The sequence below is a fragment of the Peromyscus leucopus genome, chromosome 19 (assembly GCF_004664715.2).
Source record: "Peromyscus leucopus breed LL Stock chromosome 19, UCI_PerLeu_2.1, whole genome shotgun sequence".
NCBI lineage: Eukaryota > Metazoa > Chordata > Mammalia > Rodentia > Cricetidae > Peromyscus > Peromyscus leucopus.
The window spans coordinates 59,371,616-59,396,151 of record NC_051079.1 but is presented as its reverse complement, the minus strand read 5'-3'; the positions used below and the strand labels follow the sequence as shown (position 1 = coordinate 59,396,151).

Genomic DNA, 24,536 nt, shown 5'->3' with positions numbered 1-24,536 from the left:
AAGACAAGAAGGAATGCTATTAAACAAGTCAGAAACTTGTTTTCTGACATAAACCTTATAATAATGCTTTTACTTATTGTAGTTTCTTTATACTATGGCAACCACCCTTTGATTTCTTCCTTTTAACCCACACTGAAGTTAATTAGTAGCAGATTAATATACTTAGGTTAATATATTGTATTTTTTTTTTCCAAATGTATTCAAACCTGTACTAAGGGCCTAGAAAAGACTTTGATCCATGAGCCAGGGATTAATGGGTTCCTTTGGTTTTCCCAACCTCTCAGAGTAGCTCTAACTCTGCTGTTGATGGGTTCTTTTGATTGGAAGAGTAAACTTTCCCAAGCAACTGGTGCCCTTTGGAGATACCTCTGTAGTGTTGATCTAGGTGGCTCCATAGATGCAAATTCCAGAGGTTTAACTTTATACAACAAATAGGTAGTTTTGCAACCCATGTATGTGGGATACATTTCAATGGACAAGTTAATATGAAGTACCTGTGTGATCTTGTATTAATCATTCATGTTAAAGAATATTGCATCTCCTTACTATTACATCTCCATGATCTCCAGTAGTTTAGGAAGAGATATAATAATAGTAGTCTCTAGCAACATGTACCTATTCTATATGAAGAGCTGAAATAATTTTATACATCATTGATTCCATTATCTTGTGATTCCAAACCCTAATATTGGAGTAGACATCAAGTTTTCCCTTGACCAGAAACTTCACTACAATGTTTCTTATTGACTCTCTTGTTAAATTGTGTTTAACCCAGTCCACTTACCGCTGACTTTTAGTTCCACTCTTACTTTTTATCAGTTTATGAAGAAAATTAGGTTTGGAGGAATTACTAGACTGAAGTTCAAAGTAGTAGTAGGAAAATGGATCACAATAGAGTTTGTCGTTGATGAATTATTGATGGAAAAAAAAAAACAAACCTTTTGACATAATTTAATTCCAGATATGGGAAATTTTGCTGTAGTTAGAATAAATTTATAAACATTACAATATCATCAGATATAATTAGTAAAATCAAATGAAGCCCAGAAAGATGAATTAATAAAATTTTATTGTAACATGTATCTAAAGAGAAAAGAATATCATCAAGATTAAAGGCAAATCAAAATATAAGAATGTTTCTGTGATGACTAAAGCAAGAATCAAAAATTAAAATTGTTAGGTTCATTTAGCTCTAGAAAATATACGTCCAGAGGTTGATAATGATATGATTCATACAGACATGTTTGGACTCACTAAATAATAGACAATACTCAAGGACAAAAGTCTAGGATGATGATATAACCTTGTTCACGAAAGGCTTCATAAGGACAAGGTCAGCGTATCTACTGCCCTTCTGTATTGAAGGACCAAGCTAGAGGCCCTTGCCCAATGTGCTTTTGCTCTATGGTGGTCAGCCTCTTTTCCCTTTTGTCCCTACTACCTCTACAAGCCATTTCCCATGCCATTCGACAGGAACATGAGAGTGGTCATGTAGATTAGCTGTTGTCTCATTGCACACCAGAAAATGAAGCACGATATGAAATGATTCATATTTATAAGTGACCCATAAACACAAACTGTTCTCACTCCAACTTTAGCATTTTCTTTTCCAGACCGCAACCACACTAGGCAAATACCGGTGAACATTCACATTAAACTGTCAACCTACCATTGGTTGTTGTCTGTTTATATAATTAAAGGTGAATATCTTTCTATATTGAAACTGTCCCAAATTATACTACACAGTCAGTTCTTGAATCCTGGTGACTTCTTATACATTGGTCCAATTTTAGGTAACTGGAAGAGTATATATAGTGCATTGGGATTCAAAAGAGCAAGGTCCCATTTGCATAATAATATTGACACATAATACCACCATTACCTTTCATGTAGAATTTTAATTTTCAAAGCACAATTTCCTCATTTGTAAAATTAGATTAAACTTATCTGTTCTGTTTATTTTACCTGAGTTTTTGTGTTAGCTACAAGTTACAATTAAAGAAGAAACTTCTAATGACAAGTGGCAATATTGTCATCATATCTTAGTTAAATACTCTACTTGCCAAGCCTGATATGTTACAATATGTGATAAAGTTAAAAAACTAAACATAATTTGAGAGTATGCATTCCAAGATATAATATCTCACAAAGAACACAAGATACTGATAATTATTATCCTTTATTTAAAAGACTCATCCTTTCTTCATTGTGTTTTTCTTAGGCCCACTGAGGTTCCTTTCCCAGACAGAATCTATCACCGCCTTCATGGGAGATACGGTGTTACTCAAATGTGAAGTCATTGGGGAACCCATGCCAACAATACACTGGCAGAAAAATCAACAAGACCTCATCCCAGTTCCAGGAGACTCCCGTGTGGTGGTCTTACCATCTGGATCATTGCAGATCAGCCGACTTCAGCCAGGGGACATTGGAGTCTACCGATGCTCAGCTCGGAACCCAGCCAGCACAAGAACGGGAAATGAAGCTGAAGTTAGAATTTTATCAGGTATTTTAATACTTACCATGGTTTGCCACAAATATTTTCTAAGGATTACATGTTCTGTAATCCTTGCTGAGTTTTGATTAATATTTCTCCTTTTTTCCTCTAACATGCTATATGAGATTTGAACAGTTGTTCTTAATTTTCTGCATACTACTAATTTTTTGAGAAACATATATACTTTAGATTCATACATTTTCTCATTGATTATTTCATTCATTTATATTTATTTCATATTTTTGTAAAAAGTCTATATATAAGCACTTCTCTATGTAATTTTCCTCTGACAATGGTCTAAAAGATAGATATTATTCCTATTTACAAAAGCGAAAGGATTTGTGAGGTTGAATGTCTTCCATAAATTAATATTCAACAAACATCTACTCAAACTTTTGCACAATAATTTCTAGAAAGCACTGTACTGTGTCTAATACTGACTAAAACTGAAACAGGGTCTGGCCTTTTAGAGCTCTGGGTTAATGTAAACATACAAATATTTCTAACAAAATGTGATTAATGTTATGATATGGAAGTTTGTTCCTTTCCATCTTTCATCTTTTGTCTTCTTGTCTGGTAAGTCTCTATGACTCTGGCCATCTCATTTCCTTCTCCTAAATCATTAGAAGTAAGATTAGCTACATCTAAGGTCTCTTCAAGTGACTGCTGTTATAACACATCTCTGTAATATCTATGTCCACACTTGGTCTTAAGCAGACCTATGCTTACTTTCATGACTCACAGAAAAGCATTGAGAAGTTTGAATGAACTGCTCTACAAATCGTAGATGCTGGTATCCATCCATACACTCCTAATTGTTTATAATTATAAATATTTCATATATACAGAGTGTAAGTCTTTCTAAAAGGAAACTAGCAATTCAGGTAAAGTTTATTCCATGTTTTCAATAAGACAAGTTTAAAACATCTTTCTCATTTTCTGTATGCTCCATTAGTCACATAGATACTGGCTGCAATATACTAAACTATTGCAACCTTGCTACATTCCATCCACCTTGCAAGGAGAATATACCATTTATTAGTAACACATGCCCAGATTTATTTAGGTACCAATTTAATGCTCCCAAATTTAAGTATTTACATTCATATGTAATGCAAACCTTGAATTATCGGATAGGAAGCCAAAACAAGCCACATTTAAAATTCTGACAAGAATATGCTTGATTGTTTCAATATGACAGAGAAGCCTATATCTAGTAACATTAAGGAGTCAAGTTGAATTAGTCAAATACTAAATTTTAAATGGAAAATTTGAAATAGACATTAAAATGCTATTGACGTCTATTTATTCACTTTGTAAACTGTATAATAGAGTTGTGTAGAAATTTATTTAATCCACATTGTTAATCTATTTCAAATAAGAAGACAACAGTGTACTTTGCAGAAGTGTAGATATTTCTTATGAGGAGGAAAACTAAAAAGGAAGGCCATCTGTTGAGGTGATATGGACAGAGTTGGAGGGAGAGTGGTGGATATAATCACATTACATTTATATATGTAAGAAATTCTCAAAGAAAACCTGAAATAGAGTAAGAAGTTTTATTTAAGTTCTTATTAATTCAAATATTCAAACATAAACTTTTAAAAAGGACTACAAGAAGATCTAATGCACACATACACTGGAATTCTCAACATAGCCTGGCTCATGCACTATAGACACTCTTAAGGTCTGTGTAAGAGAAGTTCTGTTTGATTGCCTTATTCCCAAGTTTTCTTGTTTGTTTAGAAGTAAAATACAAAGATTCATAAAAGCTATAACATTATACAAGAGAATGAGTAAATCATTATTCTTAAAGCGTTAGTTGCTAATTATGCTTCCCAGATTTTTAACATCTTGCTATTTTTCCTGAATCAATTTCCACTTTCTGTAAGCACCAGCTTGAAGCACTAATTGTTACATACACATATTGTACATTTCTATTATACCTCTTATTTAATTGGAAAATGACATGGTCATTAAAATAGGAACCCATAATGTAATTAGCATGAATTATTACCATTGCAAGTGCCACTGCAAGCTTGGCTAGCTCATACCTGTCATGTTCACATTTTGGAAACTGAGGCAGAAGTATTCCCACACATTTGAGATTTGCCTAGGCTACATAATGAGTTCCAGGTCAGCTTGGGAAACAGAGTGAGATCCCTCAGAAAATAAAGAAAAGAAAAAAACAGTATAGAATAGTTAACACACAAAAATATTTTCCTCTAGTACCTAAACTAACATGTTGATTAAGTTATATCTTGTGTTAGTGCTAATGTGAAACTTTGCAACTTTGCCAACACTTATTTATTAGCATAATTTGGTACAGTATTTGGATACTTATTATTTATTTATTCATTGTCTTTGCAGTAGAGGAGAGTAAACCTAAGGCTTCAGACATCCTGAGTAAGGATTCTATCACTGATTTGAATTCCTGCTCACTTATTAGATTTTAAATTTTGGAACAGTGTCTCATGAAGTTGCCTAGGATAGCCTTTTACTCAACTCTATAGCCCAGACAGTCCTTGAATTTGGGGAGTTCTTTCCTCAGTCTCCCAAGTATCAGAGAGTACAAGCCTTTGCCACACCTAATCAATGTCAATTTCCATGTATATGTTTACACAGGATTATCTAATTCTAACAAATCTTAACTTTATAAACTTATTCAAATTCATGGAACACATTCCAAGTCATAAATATCAACAAATAACTGGATTCTATTAAATTATCATTTTAATAATCAAGTAATTGTGGCTAGTTTCAGTATAAATACTGCATCTCCTACCATTTTTACTAACACCTACATAACAGCCATTGACTCTAAAAGAAAAGTTGGGTGATAAAGTCCTGGGCAGGAAATACATAGAGCAAATAGATTATAGTGTGAGCCATACAAGTCAGAAGGCTCTTGCCCTGTGTGTGACAGTAATGTCATTTGCTTGTCTTGAAGATCAAGGCATGTCTAGCAAGGGAACTATAAGAAAGAAGAGTGGAAGGAACAAGAGGATGTGGAGACTTTTGGGAAAACTTCCTGGAGTCTGTGAGACAGCATTAGAAAACAGGGAGGGGTGGTGAGGGGGACAAACCAGAGGAAGGAAGTTAAACTAGGAAGAAAGAGAGGTAGAAGCCATCATGTTAATTATGCAAAGAACCAACCATCATCTTGATTGTGCAGAGAACCAACCATCATGTTAATTGTGCAGAGAACTGACCAGGAACAGCTCATATGGTGGCATCAGAATGGCTCAGATATGGAGATAATTGGGAAGTTGTTAAACACGGGTGTTGTGACTGCCTTTAAGGGATGGGAGGTCACCTGGGCTCCAACAAAAGCTGGGAAGTGAGATCTGAGCAGAGATAGGGGTGTGATCATGTCTTACATCTTTTCCAAGCCTGGGCATAAGAGGAGACATTTGTCATAGATAACATCAATTATATATATTTCAAGAGAGGTTTTTCCATGATATTTCATGTTTTACAGGTGAAAATAATTATTTCATTCAAAAGCAGGAAAATTAGTAACTAATTTCATTTGTTGATTAATGATCTAAGACAAATTGAGTTTTTCCTTATGGGTAATTATATGTTTTTATTAGAGTAAATTAGCAGTAAACAGCTGTAATACACTTTTTAAAAAAATATCAACTGAAACACTGCAGATTGTGGTGTGTCAAAACATGTGTAAAGGGAACTACATTATGGATCGAAGAAGCCAGCCATCGTAGTTGTAAAATTAACTTTATTCATGGTTCATCACATTTGAATGCCAAGCCTCCAACTGGATTAAAGAATTATAAATGTGCTTTGAGCAGTAGGTTGACTGAAAGAACTGGTTTAGGCACTGGAATTCTTATTTAAAGCTTCTTTAATGAACTAATTATATTAGTCAGTGGATAATTCAATCTCCTATTTATTCATTTAATTACACTCAGGTGATGCTGGACTCTCTACAGGCCAAGAGGTACTAACTTTATGGGACTGGTTAAAAATAGATTCTGATGTTTTTGTTATAATATTTATCTTTATTTCAAATAAAAATGGACAATTTTTAATATTTATCTTATTTGTGACTTTAGAAAAGATAATTTCACAATTTTATTTATCACAAACAAGACAAGTTAATATTGTATTCAACATTATATTTGATTAAATAACACTTTTAATTCAAAATTAATTATAAGTTTTCATTTAAAAAAATCCTTGGTTCAGTTTCAAACCACAGGAACACAAGACACAGAAATATACAGAGAAATATTCTTTGCTTCCAAGTACATATAAAGTTTACATTTACACTATTGTATAATATGTGAAAATGTCCAATAATATTATGTCTCACAAAAACACCAAATATGTTTTATGTAAAAAAAAAAAATCTCCTCTATCAACTGGTTATATTGTTACAAATCTAAATTCAGGAACTTAGGAAGATGACTAGCAAGGACAGAAAGTTTTAGCCAATTCGTACTACACAGTAAGCACCTGGCCAGCCAGAGCTGTATAGCTGTATAGACCCTTATCATACAGACAGACAGACAGACAGGTTGATGACCATCTGAACCTTCAGAAGCTGATGCTGTTAACTGACCAGGATGGTAACTGCTGAAGATTGAATGCCTTCAGCAAGATCTTCATATTAGATAAGACTGCTATTTGCCACGGTTGGTGATCATTTCCCCTTAGGAAAAGTTTTTCAATAGCAGGGCCTCCTGCTTAATAGCATTTTGCTGACTGTGGCCCTCCTTTCAAAACCAGAGCCAACCTGTGAAACTCAGCCACTGCTTTTTCAACTAGGTTGACAACGTATCCATAAACTTACTTTTCATATGATGATAGCCGTGGCATCTTCCTGTCTCAAAATCCACCTCCTGTGCTATTCCATAAAACCCAGTCTTCTTTTGAGCTAGCTCTGTCCTGATATTGTAGCAATTCATTCAGATCTTCAAGGTCTTCTGCTGTTTCTAGCTCTTTTACTATTCCTCCCATATCTGAGGTGACTCTATCAATGTGAATGTGAAACTTCTCAACATCACCCTTGAGAGTTGGAATCAACTTCCTTCATGGCCCTATTCATGATAATAGTGTGACCCTCCACCAGTCATAAATATCCTTAATGGAATTTAATACTGAATCTTTAACAAGAGTCTCTGTATGACAGAAATAGCCTTATGAAATATATTTCTCAAATAACAAAATTTGGGCATGAAATTACTTTTTGAATCCTGAGATGCAGAATGGATGCTATATGATGAAACAGGAAGCAATAATCTCATTAAACTGCTCTTCAGTGACCAAGATCATTGCCAATTAAGATTAATATTTATTATGTTATTCCTAATATAATAATAGCAGATCTCAATGCTGGGCTTAAATATTACACAATATATGCTGAAAATAATTGTTCTGTTCACCCAATTTTTGTTGCAGTTAGATAACAATAGCAAAGCAGAAAGATGTACTGTATTTAAAGGCCCTCCAGCAGATTTTCACAATGGTAGATGAGCATCTGTTTTAACTTAGTGACTAGTTAGATTAGCACCTGACACATGAAACAGCCAGACCTTTGAAGCACTGAAGCCAGGCGTTGACGTTTGTCTCAAGCTACAGGTATCATCTCAAGTCATAAGCATCATCATCTTCCAATAGAAGGCTGTTGGTATATACTGAAAATCAGCTGTGTAAGCTTCTTCACTTTTTCCAGTTGGACTTTCTTGATGATTTGCTAATCTTTTACATCATCATCACTTGTTGCTTCAATTTATACTTTTGAATAGAAACGACTCTTTTCTTATACCCCATCGATCAACCACTTCTAGATTCAAATATTCTTTTGCACCTTTCTCACATTGCTCACATTCATAGAACCGAATGGAGGTTAGGGACTTGTTCTACATTAGGATTTGACTTAAAGGAATCTATTGTCTGGTTTGATCTTCTGGTCAGCTATTCCACATTAGCAGAACAACTGTTTTGCTTTCTTATCATATATGAGCTCAATGGACCAGTGCTTAATTTCTTTCTAGAACCTTCCTTTGTACTGATAAGTTGGCTAAGTGATTGGTACAAGAGGTCTTGCTTTCAGCCTAAGCATTCAGTGAAAGTCCCTTCCTTACTGAGCTTAATTGTTTCTAGCTTTGAATTTAAGCCAAGAGGCATACAACTTCTTTCAATTATACACAATTGATCCAATTTCATTATCATCCTGTCTCAAAAGCAAGAGAGGACTGAGGAGAGGGAAATATGGAAACAGTAGAAAATCACATTTAATTTTTTAAGTTTGCCATCTATGCTATGATTCCTAAGAATACTTACAGTTGTAACAGGAAAGTTACACTGATCACAGATCACCAAACATATATAATAAGAGTTCAAAATATTGGGAGAATTATCAAACTGTGATAGAGATATGAAGTGAGTATGTGCTGTTGGGCAAATGTGCTTGTGACAACAAAACAATCCAACAAAAGAGCCATTATTTATAAAATATAGCCATGAACAGAAAAAAAATTAGAAATATACCAGAGAACATTACCACAGTATCTTTTAATAATGTATTCATGCAATTGTCTGTAAGGGATAGTGAACAATACACTGAAGTGATTTGTGAATTTATCATCAAGCTAAGTTATTAATTCATAAGATAACTAAGATAAAGCAGGGAAGGGAACATTAATGTGAATACACCCAGCTACAAATTAGCACAGGTAACTAAACAAGCCTAGGTAGATATTTGGAAAGTCTTGATGAGAACTTCTAGATCACAAGAGGAATACTTTGTAAAGTATGATATCCGAGGATGTTAAGTATAGAATATAAAGTTGAACTTAACATACTGAGAGTCTTAAATCTCATGTCTAGGCATTTAAAGTGAGTTATATTTATCTATAGTTGGGAATCTTTGCAAGTTTTTAGGAACAGATGTTGATGTAAGTAGAACCTAGAAAAACAGAAACAAAGAAGCAAATAATAAGTGTCATTCATATACCACAAGACACTTTTCTCTCATACTTCATGTTATGTGAATTAAAGGATTTTTCCATCCATTTAACTTTTTTTGTAAAGGCTACTTTTGAGTGTGCTGTTTCTGACATGTAAACAGGACACATGTGGCCACTTGAAGATCTGAAATAAATGAAATTATTATCTGTGTTCCATTCATGTATGTATTTATAAAAGAATGAATTATGTTAGCATATTATATTAGACTTCATGTAGTGCAGACTTCCTACACAGCATGATTTATCTAGACCACAGGAAAGGGTCTCAACATGGACTGCCACAATCCGTTTCCCTAGATTTTGCTCAGATTGAGTTAGTGTCCCTATATATTATTATGAGAAATAATTAAGGACATGGATTTTAACACCAAACTAAGTACAGATCTTGGTTTCATAACTCCTAGCAGTACAATTTAAGACAAATTACTTAATTTAAGGCATTATCTTGTGGAATGAAGATAGAGCTAGGAGATATTTTGTAGAATGATTGGAAAGATTAAATTGGACAGGCCAAATGCATTTTGTAGACCTCAGCAGATACTGAAATTATTTTTGCATTTTAGAAGCTTCCTCAATACTAAATAATTTGATTCTCAAGTAAAGATTATTTTCCTGATTATTACATTGCTTTTATAATGGTTATATAAGCCAAGCATCATAGTTGTTATATATCAGTAATTTGCCTAGTTTTCTCCTTTCCTCTTTTATATCTAATCTACAAATACATGAAAGTATTTACTCTCTAGTATTTTCTATTCTGATTTCAACCTAGACTTTCATTTCTTCTGCTGTACAATATAGACAATAATGACTTAAATGAGAATGAGAAGAAAAATATGCTTGCTAGTATTTGATCTTCAAAATCCAGTAGCAATTCATCCAACACTAATGTCCTTTGTTTCTGTCTATCCTGAGAAGTCAGATGTGATCTGACTTTGCAAGTGTCTTTACCGCCAAGGATACCATTTGTTACTTTGTTTCACGTTCAGCCCCAACCCTGCCATTTGTGAATTTAAGAGTTCCTCTTTGCCATGAAAACTCCAGTTTTTAAAAAGTGCATAGCGATTGCAACCAGATATTAATTATTGATTTAAGAAAAAGTCACAAATGTGGGATTTTTTCCTATTTTTAGGCTAATAAAAATACTTTTGTCAGTTTATAATTACAACAAAAATCCCTAGAAAAATGATTGAATGTCTTCCATTGTATATCATTGACCAAAATCCATGATACTATATGAGTCTCTACTGTATAGGAGTCACCATCTATGAGAAACTAAGCTGAGCTGGCTCATGAATGAAAGGCCAATCATGTTATATTAGAATTAACTACAGGAGGCAAGGCCACATCTTACTGAATGTGAGACTACTGAGATAGCCACTATTTCAATGGGGTTGTCAAAATCCTTTCTGGGGGCTAGAAAGATGGCTTAGTGATTAAGAGCACTTGTTGCTCACACAGAGAGCCAGGTTCATTTCCCAGAGCCCACATTTTGCCTCACAAACATCTGTAACTCCAGTTCTCAACCATCTGCAACTCCAGTATCCAATGCCCTTTGAGCCTGGAATATGTATTGTGCACATTCATAGATGCATGCAAAACACTCAAATAACTAATAAATCTAAAATAATAATTTAAAAAGCATTTCAAGTGCAACAATATTTAATATGTTAGTAACATAAATTTAATGAATGTCCTATGACTTCGAATTTGTCTCTTACTACAATGGGGGTATGTCAGTAGGTCCATTATTTAAAAGGAAAATACTAGGGGAACTATTTTGCAATTCAGTCGGCCTGTTAATACCATGTCAAAATGACTATCTCATCCACAAATCCACTAGTTTTTTTTTTATTTTCCACTTTACCTTGAGTGATGTTAGATATTAATTATTTTATATTCTTTTAGCTTCTATTCTCTGAAAATTTATTATACCCCAAAAGATAAAAATCAAAACTAACAGTCTCATGATGGGCCTCCAAACAGAGGAATGGATAATTCTTAAGAAGGTGTCCTGTGTTCTTCCAAGCACAATGAGGTAAATATATATTCAGTTTTGTCTTAACTACAAATGAGATGGTAGCAGCCCTGTGTGGATGGAACAGAGGACCAGGCAATCTTTTCTGACTCAGATGAGATGTGAACAAGAAGCCTTTCCCTGAGGGTGTGTGGAAAACAAAATTATAAATTATCAGTGCACAAGTGTCAAAAAATATGAAATCACCAGGAAACTTTAACACTAATTTCTTCTGAAAGAAAAATAAAAGTATATTCTGTCATAAGGCATGGCTATACCTTTCTTGACTCAACATAGTTAAATAGGAAATAATCCAGATAGTTTCATTTTTTTTATTTAAATCAAATATCAGAATAAAGAAATCCCCACTTTTCTGGGAAGTTTCAAGTGCTTCTTCATGTGTATATATAAACTATGAAGATTTTTTTTAATTCTTTAAATTTCCTTGACACATCATGATAGCAACATTTGTTTCCTAGAATTTTAAGTCAGCTTAAAAAAAAAAAAAACTTAAACTGTTCTAAAAATGAAAATTCACTTCCTTCAGACCTGCTTCGGTAATCACTGAACCAAAATTTCTGAGGGACAGAAGGGACTTAGCCATACGGTAGTGACAAGAATAGATGTTCCCCTTTCTTCCAAATCTAACCACAAATAGCAGTAAGTGTGTGTTCATGGAAAAAGAAAGAGGAAATATGAACAGATGTAGGAATATTTACAGAGCAAATGTCATTTTTAGCACCAAATTAGTGTAAATAAGTCAAGAAAATGATAGAATGACAGAGTGAAGAATAGCTCCTGAGAAATGGCTCTTGCTTTCCTGTGTTCAAAGCTCCTAGGTTTGCAGCAAGATGAAATTTATTTTTTTTTTTTAATTTTTTGTGAAATACATTCTGGTTTTTGTGACCTGTTGAGATTAGGTTGCTTTTCAGAAAACCAAGCAAAACAATCAAACAAACAAAAACCCCAATTCTAAACAATGAATTGGGAGGAATACCAGGGACAGTTTCACTCTGAGCTATTGATTATAGCATAATGCCTGATGGTGTTTGAGACCTGCAGACCTGAAAAAGCCCAGCTAGAAGGACAAAGGCTGAGCAGCCAGCAGGTGAATGGCAGAGGAACTTGAAGGTGAGAATGCAGATACAGGGAACTGTGAGAAGTTAAATGAGTTTGTGACTCTTGGGCCTGAGCAGAAATGAAAAGAATCACCCCATATAGCAGCTGGCTGAGCCCTTCCGTTCCAGCTGAAAAGGATGTGATAATCCAACCAGGTATGATTTTAATAAAGCACACACACCAAAGAGTATACAATGGGGAAAAAAGGTTTTCCATTCAGAAAGCATGAAAATTAAAACTATTACTAGTTATTCTGAGAGTGACAGTTATTAAGCAGAGAAAAGTGTTTTTTTGTTGTTGTTGTTGTTGCTGACACAGATTCCAGCAATCCATAATTTAATTTTCCATGCCTCAGCTATTCTTCAGAATCAGTACATGACTTTAATGGTGAGGTTCCTAAATCATAGTTCTGGAAAATGTTCCCATTGAAGAGAGGTTATCATCACAGGGCAAACATACACACCCACTTATCCAGAATCCTCAGCACCGTGTTCCATGATGCAAGATAATTATGATAGAGTTTCCTTCTCCTCTAAATATCAGCTCCAGTTTGATAACTTACGTGGTCAAACTAGTTATTTGCTGTGAGGGTCTTTTTTGTTTTTATTTTATTTTATTTATTATTTATTTATTTTTGGTTTGTTTGTTTGTTTGTTTGTTTTGTTTTTTCAAGACACAGTTTCCCTGTGTAGCTCTGGCTGTTCTGGAACTCACTCTGTAGACCAGGCTGACCTTGAACTCTCACAGATCTGCCTGCTTCTGCCTCCCATAGTATTGGGATTAAAGCTGTGTGCCACCACAGACCGGCTCAGCTGCAAGGGTCTTAAATAGCAAAGACTTGATGTATTGGGAAAAATCTATACTGAGTGAATGAAGAGTGAAATCTTGTTCCTACTGAGACTCATCCTCAATTTAATCATTGTAATACCCAACGGTACCCTTCATTTCAGAAAATGCCACTCAAAACACCCTATTCTCCAACTGGACTAGGAAATCTCTTGTTTACCTCTTTGTATCAGTGGCTCTGTTGATAGTTGTTGGGTTTAATTTCGAGTATATTAATCATAGGCACTGGGCCATAGTATATGGTTCTAGAGGATCAAAGACTAACACTCTAAATAGACTCTTCCTGAATGGAATGATTAGGCTTTTTTTTTTTTTTTTTTTTTTTTTTTGGCTTTTTGTAAAAGCTTCCCCTCCCTCCCTCTTCCCAGCTCCCCCATTTCCCTCCCATCTCCCACTCTACTCACTCCTCCTCCACTGTTTCTCTTCAGATACAGGCAGGCATCCCATGGATGTCAGCCAGTCATGGTATATCAAGCTGTAGTAAGACCAGGCACACCTCCTTGTTCGATATTTTTAAGGTTTCACTGTTTTATATGATGAAAGTAAAGATATAATGATAAGTAAAAGAAGGAGGAGGAACACTAGGAAAAAAAGGGATGGGGGAAAGGAAGTAGAGGAAAAGGGAGGCAAGAGTCATAGCATCAGTTTCTGCTTGATAGATGCAAAGCTATTCTTGTGTTGGTAGGAAACACAGTCTTGGTTCTTTCATGATGATTGTTCTTCTGATCTGTCTCTGCAGGTTCTCAAAGAATGGTTCATGGATTTTTAGGTTCTTTGAGGGAATCTGTGAGGTCTGAACACTAGTGCTACACTCTCTGTTGAAGTAGTATGTTGCCTAAGAACGCTCTTGACAATCAGTAATAAATATTAAGCCTTGTATCATTATCCTTGATATCCTATATTTTAGTTTAGTTTTATCTTCTGCTGGTCAAAAATGGAAATTGCACATGAAGGATGTCACAGTGCTGCCAGTGCACTTTGACAGTATACACTTCTGTGACAACTTGAATCCCAAACAGAATGAGCCACCCTTTTGTTGGCTCCCCTTATGGAACAGTAGCTTGATTCAAAAGGACAATCAAAGGAGGATGACATCTCTTCAGACATGGATACTTGCCATGCATCTTATCAAAAGTGAAAGATTTGAATGAGCCACTTGAATAAAAATATTTTCTACCAAGAATGAAATTCAAGCTTCTTTTTTTTTTTTTTTTTTTTTTTTTTGAATTTCTTGTTTTTGCGCTTTCCTGAGCTCATTGTAGCACTCTCGAACTCACACGATCGCCTGCTCTGCTCCGATGATAAACGTGCCACACGCCGCGAAATTCAAGCTTCTAAGATAAAATTAGAAATTTGAAAAACTTGTATATTTTACTGGTAGTTTGACAGCTTTCCAACATTAAAAGTAATTTTTATTGGGTTTGTTAGCAATAGTAACGAACTTTTTTTTTTTTCTGTAATGATACATTTCAGCAATAGGAAGTCCTGTCTTAATAGTGTACTATGCCAGATTACCATCAACTGAAGTGACTAAAATCATACATCAATGAATGATCCATTCAAGTTCAAGATGAGCCAGTGGATTTTTTTTAATATAAGATAGTACAGAATGGTTATTGATACTATGTTAGATTCCACATCACAACTGTCCAGGTATTGGTTGCTAGGAATTGGTACAGTGTTAATGGATAGTTCTACAATTATCTGAAAAGTTTATCAAAATGTGCTTTGATAGCTACATATCTATTTGAAATTGGACTATTTACATGCAATGCAAAAATACCTATGAGAAATGTATGAATCAAAAAATCATCTTAACAACCAAGTTATTTTTAATCAAACTACTCATTCAAGAAATTTATACAAATATAAAAAACTACCACTATTCTCACTACTGTTTTTGTTTGAAAATCATGTTATTATTGAAGTGCCAATTTTGTAAAGTTCAGCTACCTGAGGAGAATTCTTTGGAGTTTTCAGTAATAGCCAGCAGTTTCAGATCCTCAGTTGGCATTATCAGGTAATTCTCTTTTTAATGATTTTAGAATAGTCCACTCCAACTCAGAGAACTGATAAAGCTAAAGTAGGCCAAAATTTCCATTTTAAAAAGAAGTGAAAAGGGTAGAGAATGTGGGACAAACAGTCAAAGGAAGTAAATTGCTATGAGGTCATTCAGTGCTCCAAGGCATCTCTGTAGTCCAGGGAGAACTATGTAAATGTATCACCCTATAATAACTACTTTCTTTACATACTACTCTCTTGGATTCTAAGGATGCTTCACTTTTCTGCCATTCTGATGGCAGATAGAGCAGGTAAAAAAAAGAAAAAAGAAAACACAAAAACAAAAAAAGCAAAAACAAAAACAAAAAAAATGCCAACATTTTTCTTTCAACAGAAAAACCTATGTGTTTTAATTCAAGCAGATTATGATCATTATAATCAATTTAGAATCTCAAGTCATGTAATTTTGTACATATTTATTCATGAGTTTTATATTACAAAGGTTTCTTTGTAATTATTGATATAAACTTTGTCACCAGAAAATTTTTATTAGTTTTAACGCCAAAAAATTGCCAAATTTGTTATCTAGTAACCACACTTACACTCTCTCCAAATATTATTTTAAAATATTAAAACTATCTGAGGTATATGTACAGCTTAATAATAACAACCATATGATCTCTCACCCAATTTATAAGATGTCATGTTGAAAACTTACAGCCACATGACCCCGCCCCCCTTTGTTGTAATGGAGGTGTGTCATTAATTCACTTGAAAACATTTCACATGTTCTGTTACCTCTATAACCCCACAGGGACTTGAATAGCTACTGCTCATACAGCTAGAACACAAATGACATGCATCATTAATTACTAATTCCATCCTGTTTTTAATTAAAGTCAATTTAGACCACAAGAGTTATAATCTACAATTTCTAGTTTTTCATTAAACTACTAAGGAGCTTAGAGGGAGAAATTTCATTTGCTTTTAAATATTTGCCTGGAGTTTTAGTCATTAACTTTTATGATTTTTTTCTTCTCTTTGTAAAAGTTCTATACACCTTGCCACAGTGGAGTTTAAAATAACTCTTCAATTTAAAAATACTACATGCCATTTTGAAAAACCTTTAGAAAATACAGAGAAACTTAAAGGTGAAAATCAAAACCACCTGCAGTTCTATCACACACAGTTAACCTTGACAATCGTCTTTCTTCTACTAATTTTAAAATGGTGATATGTTATTTTCCAATGCCTCTTTAAAATTTTCACATTAAAGGTTATATAATAAAGGGGAGGAATAATGAATTTGAGTATTTTCTCCATGGACAGCCAGGTGATCCTAACATTATGAAGACCTGAAATCAAACAAAGATAATAACCACAATGGCAAGTGGGTATTCTAAATTGTGCAGATGGGTGGTCTTGCTTTCATTGTTATGTGTGTGTTCTGGTTGCTATTCTACTGCAGACTAGCTAACAAAATGTAGTCCTTGAGACAGGGGAAGATTTATTGCCTCTTCTGGTTTAGTAACACCTCACAGCAATTTCTGTTTGCAGGGAGTGTTCATTTAAGATTATCTTCTTCACAATCTTCTGGCAGTTAGGTTGGGGACTGTCACCTGGGCCTCCACTACCATCCATGGATTTTGTCACTCTTTTGAGTTCTCTGTCCTCGAACTCACACAAAGCAACTGCTCCACAACCATCTGATCAAAGCAAAACACAGGGTCACATCAGAAAGCAGAACAGAGAAAGAGCCACTCAGTTTGCAGAGGGAGGAACTTCAAGTATTTTGTGCTGACATTCAACCTGAGGAATTGTAGAACATACCAAGTACTTACTGTTAGAGAAAATGTCCATCAGAATTTGGAGGAATGCCCTTAATATTTGAATTCATTAGATGAAATATGGAGAGATATATTTTGAGAATTGAAACTGTATTTTTATAGTAAATGCTAGTAGTGTTTTATAAATATGGCAAGAGTTACAAATCTCAATACTTGTGAAGCACAAGGGGTTAGATAATACCCAAATAGGTAAGGACAGGATGGGGTAAACAATATACTGCATGTTGTAGGAGGGTTAGAGAATTCTTTGGTGACTGTATGAACCCCATGATGTCAAACTACAGATACATTAAAACAAGGGCCCAAATCCCAGAAAGTGGTTTTCTGGAAGTTAACAAACTGAAATTTCTATGGTAAGAGGTTACATTGTAAGCACAAGTAGAAAGAAGTAAGAAGGCAGAAGATGGAGACAATCTGATGTCAGGTCCTTTGGACCTCTTCAGTGGATAGGCAGTAGGAACTGACAGAATATGGGTGGAAGATGCACTGAAGAACAGAAAGGAGCTTGCACAGATAGATCCCACAAACAGAGCAGATCCTTGACAATGGAACAAATAAAAATATCAGGAAAGTCTTTTCAGGAAGGGAAGTTGGGACAATTAGAACACTTTCCACAAAATGAGCTCCAAATGGATCATTATCCTAAATGCAAAATACACAACACTAACATTTTTAGAAGATACTAAAGGAAGTTCAAGTGGGCTTGGATATGATCATGGATTTTCAGATATCACTCATTTAAAGAAATGAATGGAAAAATGTGATAGGTATCTTAAAATTTATAACTCCTACTCAAAAAAAGGCATGCTAAGAGAACAAACAAAAAGGCCATGTCTTAGGAGCATATTTTCATAACTCACATTTGATAACAGGACCTATCTCCAAAATATATAATGAACTTTTTCAAAGCAATGGTCAAACACTACCACCAAGCCAATTAAAAGCAGCCAAAAGATTTTTAACAAAGAGTTCACCAAAGAAAACATACAGTGAGAACAAAGCATATGAATGGTCCTGTGCATCTCTACTAAAGAACTGCTTTTTGAAAAAAACTGTTAAGCCACTACACACCTAAAGTGGCAATTAACGAGGCAATTCCACATAGTTTATCTAATAGTCAAAAGAGGTTTATTTTGGGACGACTTACAACCAGCAAAGGGATCGGTTACAGGATCCAGGAGAGGTGAGGTGCAGTCCAATGCAGTTCTCTGGAGAACTCTGACTTGGTCTGCAAGCCAGCATCCAGGGTCACAAGGTAGCCAAGAAAGTGAGCACTTATGCATCTCAGGTCTTAAGGGTCCAAAGAGGCCACACCCCAGAGGCAGATCATAGTCAGGTATAGCCATTACATGCTGCCTCACTAGGGGCAGTGCTTCAAGGTCAAAGCTGGAACAGCTATCCACTACACACACCCTCCATGATGACAGAGTAGAAATTCCCCAGTACCTGACAGGAACACGTTTGTCTTGGTGAGAGTTGAGAACTATTCAGTCACTTTAGAAGAAATCTGGACGTTTTCTCCAAAGCTAAACATAGTTTTATCACACAATTTGGGGATTCTGCTCTGAGGCATTGGACTCATCTGTAAACAAGACATTTATACCTTTAAGACTCAGAGAATATTGTAGAAGAGGGACAGGAAGCATTTGAGAGCCAGGTGATTGGGTAAAGCACATTGAAATGCTGTCATCTAGGCTTGGTGTAACCATTGTTATTATGAGCTCATAACTACAATTATATTCCTTGATCAGATACCAGACAGGCACTGCCAATACCCAGTAACATAAAGGGGCGGCTCATGGCCATGGCCCTTCTACTGAACTATTGGCTGTTGATGGTTTCTGGGAGAGGGATTTCAATGTCTTTAGCTGTGTACCTAATGCTGAGCTGATCAGACTCCAATGGATAGCTCCAAACCAACTTGGGTAGGCCTAGTTAAACTCAGTGGGCCACAAAACAAACACAAGAAGTTGATCTTTAAGGACATGGAGGGGATAGACAAGGATACTAAGGGGGAAGGAGTGGGCATGAGAGTGATTAGTATGCATTGTGCACATGTGTGAAATTGTCAAATAACAAATCTAATTAATATACTTAAAATCTACATATACTGATAGAAGACTTGTTCACAAATGTCAAACACTGAGAATAACTAAATTATCCTTCAATTGGTGAACTATAAGCTGAAAGCAAGCACAAACTGGGCATACTGATGCAATTACATACTGTCCAACAATAAGGACCAATTTATCTGCCACAACATGAAGAAATGTTAAGGATATAATGCTGAGTTTAAAAAGTGCAGTTTTAAAAGGTAGCATAATATGATTAATAATTATATGAATAATACTACTTAATTAACCTATAATCTGTCACGGTACTCAGGGAAAACCTTAACACAGAGAAAATGCAAATAGTTTCAGTTCTCAAAAATGTTCAGCCATGTAAGTAGTGAAATGGTTAGTTATCTCCTAAGTTTTAAAGTAGGGCTAATAGATGAAAGATGAGTAAGTAAAGCCACAGCATACTCTAATGATGGATATATGACTTGCATTTATACAAGCCTACGTAAAATAATTAGGCCTAATTTAAACTATGGAGATAATTTAATAATGGTGTTAACCTTGGTAACAACTGAGCTACACTAATGTAACATGTTCATGATAGGGGAAATGGTGGCAGAAGATGAGGACCTGATATTAAGGAACTACCCCTGTTTTATATGTTCAAGTTTTGATACATTGAATAATTTTAAAGTATTCAAATATGAATTATTTTATGTGGTGGTTGTGTTTTCTAATAAAATAAAATATAATTATTTGAGTTGCAGTATTTATTCCTTGATTAGTAAATAATTTACCTGTATAATATTCCAGGTAAAATTTCCTTTTGGTAGAAAATGAAATTAAGCAGATCTCATCCAGGTGAGACATAGAAGCCTTGTGCAGCATGTATAGAAATGGTATTCCTGGAAGCATGTGGTAAGGGGATGTCTCTGAATGAATTGTCTGCCTTTGTAAGGACAGATACATACAAATGCACATCATGGGGATTTGTCCATTTCAGAAAATATTTTCCTTAGGCAGTGTTATCTTATGAACCACATTTGTTTACTCGAAAAGTCACTTTTGAGAATGGAGATAAAATATGCCATTTCATGATTTCCAAAAGTTTTGAGACATTTTTCAGCAACATTGGTTTAATAACAATTAACACATTTGGAAAATGCATTAAATATTTTCATATTTAAGATGGTTTAATTCTGTTATTGAAATTACCAGTGACAGATGTGGAAAGACTGAGAAAGTATAAATTTCTATACACAGAGTATTTAAGACGAAAATTAATTATTAGCCTCGTAATTTGTTCTTCTTCTATGACTCCACACTTAAAGAATGAGAGGTTGAACCTGGCTAAGGACAATAGCTGTGTTTAAATACATTCCAAGTCCTTCTCCCAAAATTTCCCATGAGATCAGCAGCAGTCTGCATTATGGCATTGTTGTATCTAATCTCATTTAGTGACTGCATTCACCTCTCTCCTAGATGTAGGATTTCATCAACTCTTTGCACTCGGGTTTTACTTTTGAGTGTACAGTGCTACTAACAAATTAATTCTACATATTCCTTTAGGTTATACTTTTGATTAAACTTTCCTAGAGGGGTGTGGATTTTAATAGGAATGAGGAAAGTTAGTAATATATCTTTAATAAATCAACTCTGATGGACATTGATGAACAGGTTAGACCAGAGGATAAGGCCATTTTATTGATTGATAAGTCTCTAGGCATTATGCCTGGAACTCACATAATGAAAAGAAGGGTGTTTTTTATTCTGAAGAAGATTTTCTGAGTGTTGAACCTATGCTTAGGCTCTGAATTTCTGCTTACTCCATGTGATGAAAATTCAATAGGTTGTTAGTCAAGTGAGGATAAGAATGAAGCTCATGAGTCACTAGATTGCACATCCATGCTAGTAAACATGGATAATACATATACAGAAGAAATAGTGTGAGTGATGAAGTGGAGGGAAGTTGAGTTCTTCATTCGCCGAAGTCTTAGCAATGGGAACAATCTCAATCTTTGGAAATATTTTAAAATCTTATAATGAAAACAAAACTAAACCATAGCCTGATTTGTTTTTAGAAATCAAGTAAGAAAACTTAAGCAAGCATACATAACTTCTGCTTGGAAACAGCAAATAATTCCTGAAACTTGTATTTTCTAATACACTCTTCATAATCTATCTAAAACCATTCTAATATGTTTATTTATCTTACATATCTATATATAAAAGTGGTTGGTTTGTTTGTTTGGTTGGTTGGTTTTTTTGGACAGGGTTTCTCTATGTAGTTTTGGTGCCTGTCTTGGATCTTGCTCTGTAGTCTAAGCTGGTCTTGAGCTCACAGAGATTAAAGGTGTGCACCACTACTTCCCAGCCCATAAAAATGATTTTTAAAAAGCAGAAGAAAGTAGAATCAAGGTTAGTTGCAGATCAAGTGAACCATTAACAGTTTTTGATGATAACATTTAGACTAGTTACTGATAAGATTGACTCTTTTTACAATGAAGACAAAGTCTGGAGCTTAAATAAGGATCAGTAGCATCTACCTTATGCCTCTTGCCTTATATTTTGATTTCTTAGCAGTTAAGAATGTTCTAATATCAGGATTCTACATTCTGGTAGTAGAGAAACTCTTTCAGAAATTTATCCTTAAATTTTCCTGGCATTCTTCTACTTTTCAGAATTTATTCTTCATTATCTTAAATCAAAGTAATGTCAGATATAATTCTAGCTATAATTTTATGATATATATGATATTTATGATTTATATAAAATATATGACCCTGTTTTTTTTTTTCCCCATAGATCCAGGGCTACACCGGCAGCTGTATTTTCTGCAAAGACCATCCAACGTTGTAGCTGTTGAAGGAAAAGATGCTGTCCTGGAGTGTTGTGTTTCTGGCTACCCTCCGCCAAGTTTCACCTGGTTAAGGGGCGAGGAGGTTATTCAGCTGAGGTATTACATAACTGGGCCCTTGAGAACTATATACTATTGCTTCTCACTTTCTGATAGGCACCAAAAATTCCAGTTTCCTCATAATATTTAGATTTGTCCTCTAATTCTTTGGCATGATTAGTTTATAAAAGATATTTAACCATTGGAGTTAAATGGTTAGATGATGAAGAAAGAAGTAAAAGCATATGGGATCAATTCTAAAGGGAAACTGAATTAGAGTGACACTGGAATGCAAGGCCAATCAGATGATATCAACACAGGAATATGATAAGGAGAAGATAGATCTTCTATGTTTATAACACAATGTGCAAGCACACACAAACACACACACACACAGACATGCACACATGCACACACAGGTTACATAGCTTGTTGTGCAATCATGTCATATTACATGCACATTTATTTATTTCACATTCCATATATAGAAGCACCACATGGTAGAACATAGACATAAACAACCTCTCATCATCAATCATATTTAAACCATTGTAACAATAGAAAAGAAAACATTGCTTCAGTTTAATGCATTACATATCATTTTAAGCTCTGCAATGATATTTTAGTTCCAAATATGCCTGTTACTATCCCAATTAAAACAAATATGATACTGGAGAGAATGACTCACATTGGACTAGCTTAGGATTAACAATAAGGGAGAATTAGAAAGCAAGTCCATAGTTGATTAGTCTGAAACATGTTGATTAAATGGGTCTCACTTAAGAAATTAAGTTCATTGATTAGAATGATTGGTATACCCCTTTTAACACATTTCATTTCTGTGATGGGATGTGCACATAGATCATAAATTATCGTTTAAATTTTGCCATTTTTAAGTAAGTATTTAGGCAACAATAAGACACAGTACACCATCACAATGTTTCTGAAGTAATGAAGGTATACAGGAAATCTGGTTAGTGCCTCACTTTGATACAGTCAGATGCTTTTGGTTCAATTGAAGTGTGACTTTGTAAATGGTGACTGAGTTATATGTCAGAGTAAAAGACATTGATTTTTCACCCTGGGGAACCACTTCTTTCACCTTGACACCCTAAAATTAAAATGATAGAATCATACTAAATTATTTGGAAATTTATTATTATTGTTTTTAGAATAGAAATTTATTATTCTATACATTATTACATTTCTTCTATAAATATAATTCATTTTTATTACATTTAATCTAGAATTAATATATAGAGCCTCCTCATGGGAGTTTACCTTGAATTAATACTAGTTTAAAGAGTGAGATATTACAGATCCTTGATGACATAGGGATTTTATCTCTTCAGATTTACAATGTGAGCATTTGTGAAATTCATGAGCACTTCTGAAATCTTGCCTCATGTTCAAATATGTTAACTGGCCATCTTAAAGCACGTGACCTCTTTCTTACAGGTCTAAAAAGTATTCGTTGTTGGGCGGCAGCAATTTGCTCATCTCGAATGTGACAGATGATGACAGCGGAACCTATACTTGCGTTGTCACATATAAGAACGAGAATATTAGTGCCTCTGCGGAGCTCACAGTCTTGGGTAAGTCAGGGATTGCAGATGAGTTTACATTATACCTTTCAAAATATACCACTATAACATTTTAAGTGCTTATCACTGATTGCTTTCCATGTTTATTAGTGTAAAATTGAAAGGTCCCAGTATTCTGTGCATACTCCTGCTCTGCTTTGATTAACTGCACACGGGTTAAATGCAGTGTTTGAATAGTTGCTCATTGATTAAAAGCCACATATATTACTCTTGACTTATTTTAGTGATGTGCTAGAAAGTTCCCGAAAGTATTAAAGAACAGATATGTTGAATAACAATGAATACTTCTAAAAATATCATACACACAGAAAGTAAATGATGAAAAAAAATGATAGAAATTATATAAAATTACGCATGAGTGGAAAAGCTGATGATACTTGAAATAATGTTTCTGACATTAAATTGAGTGTGCTGAAAAGATTGATATATTAATATGGAATAACTGTAGGTGTTGTGTTGAAAGTAAACAACTAAATTCAATATGTTAAAGGAAAACTTGCATAACAAGAATGCAGCTTAGGGAATTTAAGGAACATGAATGGATTTATGTCTTTCAGGAAAGCAGGAATGCCTACCCCTTATTGAAAATTAAGAATGATGATCTGTGGTACTGCTTAGTCAAATGAATATCTTATCATGGTCTTGAAATTC

The 24,536-nt window shown here is 34.5% G+C and overlaps 1 protein-coding gene across 2 annotated transcripts in view; it reads left to right on the top strand.

Annotated features, from left to right (window-relative positions):
• Nucleotides 1-24,536, top strand: part of Dcc (DCC netrin 1 receptor) — a 1,151,759-nt gene that overhangs the window by 553,625 nt on the left and 573,598 nt on the right. For both annotated transcript variants that reach the window (XM_028864828.1, XM_028864827.1), the window contains exons 3-5: nucleotides 2,222-2,506; nucleotides 22,191-22,341; nucleotides 23,740-23,876. In XM_028864828.1, the coding sequence (XP_028720661.1) occupies nucleotides 2,222-2,506; nucleotides 22,191-22,341; nucleotides 23,740-23,876 (573 nt within the window). The remainder of the gene's footprint in view (nucleotides 1-2,221; nucleotides 2,507-22,190; nucleotides 22,342-23,739; nucleotides 23,877-24,536) is intronic.